General features: G+C 43.1%; 1 protein-coding gene across 1 annotated transcript; it reads left to right on the plus strand.

The window, feature by feature from the left end:
* The first annotated feature begins 653 nt into the window (after positions 1 to 653).
* Positions 654 to 8,404, plus strand: LOC145861742 (uncharacterized). Its single transcript, XM_082964947.1, has 4 exons — positions 654 to 793; positions 1,728 to 2,185; positions 5,716 to 6,748; positions 7,368 to 8,404. The coding sequence occupies exons 3-4, from the start codon at positions 5,962 to 5,964 to the stop codon at positions 7,454 to 7,456; spliced, it is 876 nt and encodes a 291-aa protein (XP_082821073.1). The 5' UTR covers positions 654 to 793; positions 1,728 to 2,185; positions 5,716 to 5,961; the 3' UTR covers positions 7,457 to 8,404.
* Positions 8,405 to 8,847: the final 443 nt, after the last annotated feature.

An 8,847-nucleotide genomic window follows, 5' to 3' on the forward strand; every position in this document is an offset into this window, starting at 1 on the left:
TGGCAGATTGAGGTTGCCTTAGTTACAGTAGTACAGGAAGTGTCTATGCTGAAGCAGGGAAGAGAGTGGTAGAGGAACATGGGGGGATTCCTGTGAATCGGCAGAGATCAAGAGACCGTGATGGGAAGAAAATTTGCTTGTAAGGTTGGCTTTTTAGCATTTATAGCGGTGGTTGTCAATTGTACTACAGAAATGAATTGAAAGTCACAGAAAATAGAGATTGTGGTGGCAGTGGTAGAGAAGTACTTGGGATTGCGAGGATGTACTGCAGAACAGCTGCAGGGGGAGAGCTAGGGTTATGTCTTCTCAACACATTGGTTTAGAGTTGGACTAGATAGGGTTCAATAGTGGAATGGGTGGCAATTTCCCTTTTTCCCAATATTGTATTATTGTATCAAAGAATGTAATGTAGGTAGGCCGTGAATGGCGTCACACACCACTACAGTAGATGGCGGTGTATGCACCTTAAAGTTGGATGCAATCCGACAACCAATCCCAAAGAAGAAGAAGAAGACGAAGAAGAACTAAAACAGGAAGTGAATAGCTAGATCGTTGGTTTATTTTCCTCGTTGACATGTGGCTCTACAGACCCTAAAATTCCCAAATTACAGATGGAGTTGAATACGTTTCTTACGCAGCGATTAATAGCGGCTGCTGTGGAGATATCGTCTGTCTTTGAAAAAAAAGATAGTCGAGTACCAGGTAGAAATCTCCCGTTCGAAGGAGGAGAACAAACGTCTACAGAGGCTGTTGGATTTGGTTTTCCACCCGGAAATCAAGTTACATCGAGCAGGTTTGTAATAATAGTTACTGTGGGAAAATAATTATTCTCATTTAGTCATTCACACACACAGTTAGACTGCAGTATATTAACCCGTCTGTCTCCACACCCGGGGGACCCAAACAAGCATGTTTCCTGTAGTAACCTTGCAAAATCACCACTTCCATAAATATAGTTTTTTTTATTTTGGTGTTTTTTTATTCTATTAAATACATTGGAATGGTTAGGGTTCAATGTGAGTGAACCCTGCTGTGAGAGTCTATAGGACTGTATACATCTTTAAAATCTAAAAGCCTTTTATTGACCTGACAGTATCTCTATTCTAGCCACAGTGAGTCTGGGTTCTGTACTAACTCTCCACTCAGTCTCATCTGTTTAACTCAGTATGGAAATTATTTCACATAGTATTTCAACCCAGGTCTGAAGATCACACAGATCACTAGCCAGAGGGAACAACAAGCATCGTGTGTGTGTGTGTGTGTGTGTGTGTGTGTGTGTGTGTGTGTGTGTGTGTGTGTGTGTGTGTGTGTGTGTGTGTGTGTGTGTGTGTGTGTGTGTCATGCGCCTCAGCAGGGTGATAGAAACATCCTTTTTCCAGGGATACAGTATCTTCAACCTATCACCCCCATTTCTTTTTTTTTATTCTCGTGTATTACATTTTATATGACCAGTATAACTGCATCAGAGGAGGCTGGTGGGAGGAGTTTTAGGAGGATGGGCTTATTGTAATGGCTGGAATGGAATAAATGGAACAGTATTAATCATATAGAATCCACGTTGGACTCAGTTCCGTTGATTGCTCCTATAGCACCTCACACCAGCCTCTGAACTGCATTGTTAAGGAAGAGCTTGCAGTCAGGCGTTTCGCGGTACTGTTTACACCTGCTGTATCCTGCTGTACGTGAATAAACTCTGATTTGATTTGTTTTCCTTTTCTTCCCTCCAGACTCCCAGCAGCTCTCTCTTCCGGTCTCCGAAGAGGCCGTTCCCCCTGAGCAGCAGCACTGTGAGGAGGAGAGTAGCCCCAGTCTGGGGCAGGAGGACCCAGAGCCCACACAGATTAAAGGGGAACAGGAGGACCTCAGGACCAGTCAAGAGGAAGAGCAGCCTCAAGGGCTGGAACCTGATACCAAAGACCTCTTGATCCCTGCCTGTGTGAAAAGTGACTATGAACAGGACCCATCTCTGCCCTCACATCTTGACCAAACCTTGGAGAACAGAGAGAGAGACTCTCAACCCACCAACACAACTGAACAGATCAAAACAGAACCTGATGGAGAGGACTACAGAGTATCAGAACCAACCAGGGACTCTCAGCTCCTCTCTGCAGTAAATCCAGAATGTTCTGCAGCTCAGAGTGAAAATGGTAAAGTTCATCAGAGTCCCAGCACTTCTTCAGAACAAGTAAGATTATATTTAATTTAATGTATTAGTAAACATGTAGAACAGCACAAAAAGGCAGCATTTAATTGTAGAGAAAACAGCCAAGTGATTACATGAGATTTTGAAAGCAATTTCCTTACAGAAAATGAATACAAAAAAAAAAATATGAACATGAATATATACATTTTAAAGTACATTTTAAATATAAAGTATATGGACAATTCCAGCGTTATGGACATTACATTTGCAAGCAAAATCCCAAGCAAAATCTCAACCAAATAGAATGTGTGTCTATAGTACTCCTTGGGTGAACCCAAAACAGCACACTTCTAAATACTGTCAAGTTGGAGAAAGTCATTAAATGTATGTCAAACAAAAATCAATGATTGCAAAGTGAAACAAACCATACAACTCTATGCACAAGGACTACTTTTGTAGATGCAAATTCTGGTATCAGAATGACGGCACCAACGGCACAAACCGTCATTCTGTTACCAAACGTTTTATCTGTACTGGTCTTCCAGTAAATGTGTTTTTGTAAAACATTCTGTGGAAATTGTTCAAGGTTGTCCTTGTGCATACAGTAGTTGTATGGTTTGTTTAACCTTGCAATCATTGTTTTTTGTTTGACATGCACTATATATACAAAGTATGTGGACACCCCTTTAAATTAGTGGCTTCGGCTATTTCAGCTAAACCCGTTGCTGACAGGTGTGTAAAATCGAGCACACTGCCATGCAATCTCCATAGACAAACATTGGCAGTAGAATGGCCTTACTGAAGAGCTTAGTGACTTTCAACGTGGCGCCGTCATAGGATGCCACATTTACAACAAGTCAGTTGGTCAAATTTGTGCCCTGCTACAGCTGCCCGGTCAACTGTAAGTGCTGTTATTGTGAAGTGGAAACGTCAAGGAGTAACAACGGCTCAGCCGCGAAGTGGTAGGCCACACAAGTTCACAGAGCAGGACCGCCAAGTGCTGAAGCGCGTAGAGCTTAAAAATCATCTGTCCTCGGTTGCAACACTCACTACCAAGTTCCAAACTGCCTCTGGAAGCAACGTCAGCACAATTAACTGTTCGTCGGAGCTTCATTTAAATGAGTCTCCACGGCCGAGCAGCTGCACACAAGCCTAAGATCACCATGTGGTGTAAAGTTCGCCACCATTGGACTCTGGAGCAGTGGAAACACGTTCTCTGGAGTGATGAATCACGCCTCACCATCTGGAAGTCCGATGGACAAATCTGGGTTTGACGGATGACCGGAGAACGCTACCTGTCCGAATGCATAGTGCCAACTGTAAAGTTTGCTGAAGGAAGAATAATGGTCTGGGGCTGTTTTTCATGGTTCAGGCTAGGCCCCTTAGTTCCAGAGAAGGGAAATCTTAATGCTACAGCATACATTGACATTCTAGACGATTCTGTGCTTCCAACTTTGTGGAAACAGTTTGGGAAAGGCCCTTTCCTGTTTCAACATGACAATACCCCCGTGCACAAAGCGAAGTCCATACAGAAATGGTTTGTCGAGATTGGCGTGGAAGAACTTGACTGGCCTGCACAGAGCCCTGACCTCAACCCCATCAAACACCTTTTGGATGAAATGGAATGCCGACTGCAAGCCAGGCCTAATCTCCCAATATCAGTGCCCGACCTCACTCATGCTCTTGTGGCTGAATGGAAGCAAGTCCCTGCGGGCAATGTTCCAACATCTAGTGGAAAGCCTTCCCAGAAGAGTGGAGGCTGTTATAGCAGAAAAGGGGGGGACCAACTCCATATTAATGCTCAGGATTTTGGAATGAGATGTTTGACGAGCAGGTGTCCACATACTTCTGGTCATGTAGTGTACATTTTAATGTGAAAAATCTGAGTCTCATTCCCACGGAATGGCCCACGTACAGTGCATTGGTAAAGAATTCATACCCCTTTTTCCACATTTTGTTACGTTACAGCCTTATTCTAAAATGGATTAAATAGTTTTTTCCCCCCTCATCAATCAATACACAATACCCCATAATGACAAAGCAAAAGCAGGTTTTTATAAATTTGCACATTCACATATACACAAGTATTCAGTCCTTTTACGCAGTACTTTGTTGAAGCACCTTTGGCAGCGTTTACAACCTCGAGTCTTCTTGGGGATGATGCTACAAGCTTGGCACACCTGTATTTGGGGAGTTTCTCCCATTCTTCTCTGCAGATCCTCTCAAGCTCTGTCGCATTGGATGGGTAGCGTCGCTGTACAGCTATTTTCAGGTCTGTCCTGAGATGTTCAATTCCGGGCTCTGGCTGGGCAACTCAAGGACATTCAGAGACTTGTCCCGAAGCCACTCCTGCGTTGTTGTCCTGTTGGAAGGTGAACCTTCGTCCCAGTCTGAGGTCCTGAGTGCTCTGGACCAAGTTTTCATCAAGGATCTCTCTGTACTTTGCTCTGTTCATCTTTCCTTCAATCTTGACTAGTCTTCCAGTCCCTGCCACCACCATGCGTCACCGTAGGGATGGTGCCAGGTTTCCTCCAGATGTGACGCTTGGCATTCAGGCTAAAGAGTTCAATCTTGGTTTCATCAGACCAGAAAATGTTGTTTCTCATGGTCTGAGAGTCTAGGTGTCTTTTGGCAAACTCCAAGTGGCTGTCATGTGCTTTTTACTGAGGAGTGGCTTCTGTCTGGCCACTCTACCATAAAGACCTGATTGGTGGAGTGCTGTAGAGATGGTTGTCCTTCTGGAAGGTTCTCCCATCTCCACAGAGGAGCTCTGTCAGAGTGACCATCGGGTTCTTTGTCACCTCCCTGACCAAGGCCCTTCTCCCCCGATTGCTCAGTTTGGCCGGGCGGACAGCTCTAGGAAGAGTCTTAGTGGTTCCAAACTTCTTCCATTTAAGAATGATGGAGGCCACTGTGTTCTTGGGAACCTTCAATGCTGCAGAAATGTTTTGGTACCATTCCCCAGATCTCTGCCTCAACGCAATCCTGTCTCTGAGCTCTACGGACAATTCCTTCGACCTCATGGCTTGGTTTTTGCTCTGACAATTTCGAGTCTCATAGCAAAGGGTCTGAATACTTATGTAAATAAGGTATGTTTCTTTTTTTTTATACATTTGCTAAAATTTCTAAACCTGTTTTTGCTTTGTCATTATGGGGTATTGTGTGTAGATTGATGAGGGGGAAAAAGTATTTTACAAATTTTAGAATAAGGCTGTAATGTTAAAAAAAGGGGAAAAATTCAAGGGGTCAGAATTTATTTATAGATTTTTTTTTTAACCTTTTTTTTAACTAGGCAAGTCAGTTAAGAACAAATTCTTATTTTCAATAACGGCCTAGGAATAGTGGGTTAACTGCCAGAACGACAGATTTGTACCTTGTCAGCGCGGGGATTTGAACTTTCGATTACTAGCCCAACGCTCTAACCACTAGGCTACCCTGCCACCCTCTTTCCGAATGCACTGTACATTGTTTAACATGATAACTCTACGAACATATCTACGTTCCAAAATGGGATCTCTGCTGTCCGTGAGTTTTCATATTACATTAATCTTTCCTTTTTGTTTCCCCCTTAGGATTCTAGTAATGTGGAATCAAATAAAGCATCTAATTTCTGTAACTGGAGTGACGAAAACATCTCAGTTACAGACAGCAACTCTTCAGACAGTAGCTCCTGCACTAAAGAAGACTCTGAGGCACGTAAACCAGCAAAGAGAACATGCCATTCTAGTGGTGTGCTGAATGAACCATCTGATTTGTCTAACTTATGTGATGAAAACAACCCGGGGACTGAGATCAGCCCTTCAGACGGCAACAAAGACATGAACATCCAAACAGACTCTGGGTCTCATAATCCAGCTAAGAGGATATGTCAGAGGGTGCATAGTGTTGCGGTAGCAAGACGTGGGAGTGGAGAGATGGCCTCCTGTTCCCATCCCAAAGTGCCAGGATCCACTCCAGATTACACCCACTGCATGCACTGTCAAGGTCTGTACATTCAAAAGTCACTATGGAAGCATGTCAGATACTGCCCTCTGAACCCCAATGCTGAAGAACCAAAACCTGGACAAAAGATGAGGATTCAGTCAGCAATGCCGTTTAAGTTGTGTCCTCAACCCGATTACGTCAGCACAGGTCTTTGGAAGATAGTTTGTGGTATGAACTCCGGCCAAGTTTCATTTGTGGTAAGAAATGACAAATGTATCCTCCTCATGGGAGAAGAGCTGTACAACAAACTACAGCCAGATGACAGAAGAAATAAATACATTCAACGAAGAATGAGAGAGGTGGCAAGACTCCTCATCACGGCCAGGACGTGTACACCTCTGATGTGCTTTGAGGACTTGGTCATACCTAGTAATTTACCTCACGTCATCACGGCAGTGAGAGCTGTTGCTGGCTACAACGAGAACAAAACGTACGACCGTCCGACGCTGGCTGTTCAAATGGGATACAACTTAATGAACATTGGCAGCGCTGTGGAATCCTGTGCACTGAAGTCAGGACGACACAAAGTCGCGGAGTCTGCTGGCAAATTCAAAAGTTTCAAGTGGAATGAGGTTGTTTTGGCTGGAGCACTGTCCACTCTCGGTGAACCCAAAACTAAATGTAAGTCAAATGTCACACCTTGTAGGTCAGGCTAGCTCTCCAAGTGGATGGTTTGTTACACCTTGTAGGTCAGGCTAGCTCTCCAAGTGGATGGTTTGTTATACCTTGTAGGTCAGGCTAGCTCTCCAAGTGGATGGTTTGTTATACCTTGTAGGTCAGGCTAGCTCTCCAAGTGGATGGTTTGTTACACCTTGTAGGTCAGGCTAGCTCTCCAAGTGGATGGTTTGTTACACCTTGTAGGTCAGGCTAGCTCTCCAAGTGGATGGTTTGTTACACCTTGTAGGTCAGGCTAGCTCTCCAAGTGGATGGTTTGTTATACCTTGTAGGTCAGGCTAGCTCTCCAAGTGGATGGTTTGTTATACCTTGTATATACCTAATAATATTGGATTTTTTATACAGGTAATTTGCCTGGAAATGGTCATGTTTATTTAACCTATTCATTTTTTTCTGTCTTTCTCTGGTTGTTTCAGCTGCAAAATCGTCAACTCCTGTTGAGCCAAAAAGTGAAATCTAAAGATGTTACAGTAGTGTAAAAGAAGCGATGTGATTTGCATTGTGAAATTATTTTCCATTCTTTGCTGCCGTTTTTGCAATCTTTTAAGCAACCTTTTCTCAACAGGTACCCAGCCAACCCGGCGCCCAGCCGACCCGGCGCACAGGCGCCCAATCAACCCGAAGAAACACTGTGAGATTAAAGTGGATCATTGATGAGGTAGCAGCAGTAGAGAAACACATGATGCCGTTCATAAAGAGTAGCCGAGTTCCTGGAAAGAGGGACTGCCTCAAATGCCTCCAGTCAGAACCTGTGGCGCTCAAAAGCAGAAACTGGTCGGGCATTAAGCTCTATGTAAAAAGAATCAAACGGCGACAGAGTACTGCAGCGAACTTGGGAGACCGCGGCCCTGACGGAGACTTCAAATCAGGTCCAGAGACTGTCAACGCAACACCTTAGCCATTGTGTTTCCCAGTCAGACTTCGAACCAGCCAGGGATTCGAACCAGCGACTTTGTGTGTGGTGGGGGGTTGCAGGTACAATATTTAAATTCATATTCTGTTCATATATTTTATAGTCATTAGTTCACACATTGTACCTGTGGGCTGCCACTAAAAACATTGAAGAAGAAATTAACTCTGACATTTCCTGGTTGGTAAAATTCTAATAGTAAACCTAATTTCAGTTTGACATCACAAGCAAGTCTAGTGTAGACTACAGGATCATTGTACCATCTAAACCGCTGTGAAATATATTTTCCATAACCAAAAATATTGTATTTTCAGCTGTTTTGAAGCTGGTGTACAAAATTTGAAAGTAAAATACGCAAAAACAAAACTTAAGAACGGGAAGCATAGAAATAGTGCACATAGAACAGATCTACCGCTTCCTAGACTTTGCTTTCAATGAGCGTGACAGATCTATAACTGTAAGTAGAATTGGAGTCCTCCATGGGGATCTTGAGAGGCAGTAGGGCTGATTTGGATAAATTCAGTTTAATCTCAAATTACAAAATGAATCTATCTATGATCTTCAATGCATTTGGGAGCAATAGAGATACATTGTCTAGATATAGTACAATACCCTCTGCGTATTGGTGTTTTTCCTTTGAATTGCCTGGGCCAGGGGTTCCATGCATAATAAAATAACAAAGGAGAAATGGATCACCTTGTCTGCTGCTTCTAGTGATTTTGAACAGACCAGATATTGCCTGTTATAACTATGACTGAGGGATTGGCATATTATTAAAATTAGAGACATTTTTCAAGACAGACCAGAGATATTACCATTCTAGTCTATCAAAAGCTTTTTCTGCATGGAGAGATAATACAGGCCAAGGACCTGTTCATTCTGATGAAGCATCTAAGATATGGAATAGTCGACGGATCTAATCAGATGATAAATATATGTATTTTTTTAACAAACCCGCTTTGGTCCATGTGGACCAATTTGGGTACGTAAGTCTTGAGACGGGACGACAAAATTTTAGAAGGCAGTTTTAATGTGTGTTTATCGAAGATAGGGGGTGATAGAGAGAACACGGTGACATCCTTACTTTATTTTTATTAAAAGTGAAATTAGTGCTGTATTCACATTTCTCCAAAAT

This window comes from Salmo salar, chromosome 18, assembly GCF_965601325.2.
Source record: "Salmo salar chromosome 18, fSalSal1, whole genome shotgun sequence".
Taxonomy (NCBI): Eukaryota; Metazoa; Chordata; class Actinopteri; order Salmoniformes; family Salmonidae; genus Salmo; species Salmo salar.

What these genes read in the sequence shown, in the direction of transcription:
- LOC145861742 (XM_082964947.1), top strand. Translation starts at nt 5,962, where the DNA reads ATGAACATCCAAACAGACTCTGGGTCTCATAATCCAGCTAAGAGGATA. An exon ending in CGGTGAACCCAAAACTAAAT is followed by an intron (nt 6,749 to 7,367) that starts GTAAGTCAAATG and finishes TTTTCTCAACAG; the next exon opens with GTACCCAGCCAACCCGGCGC.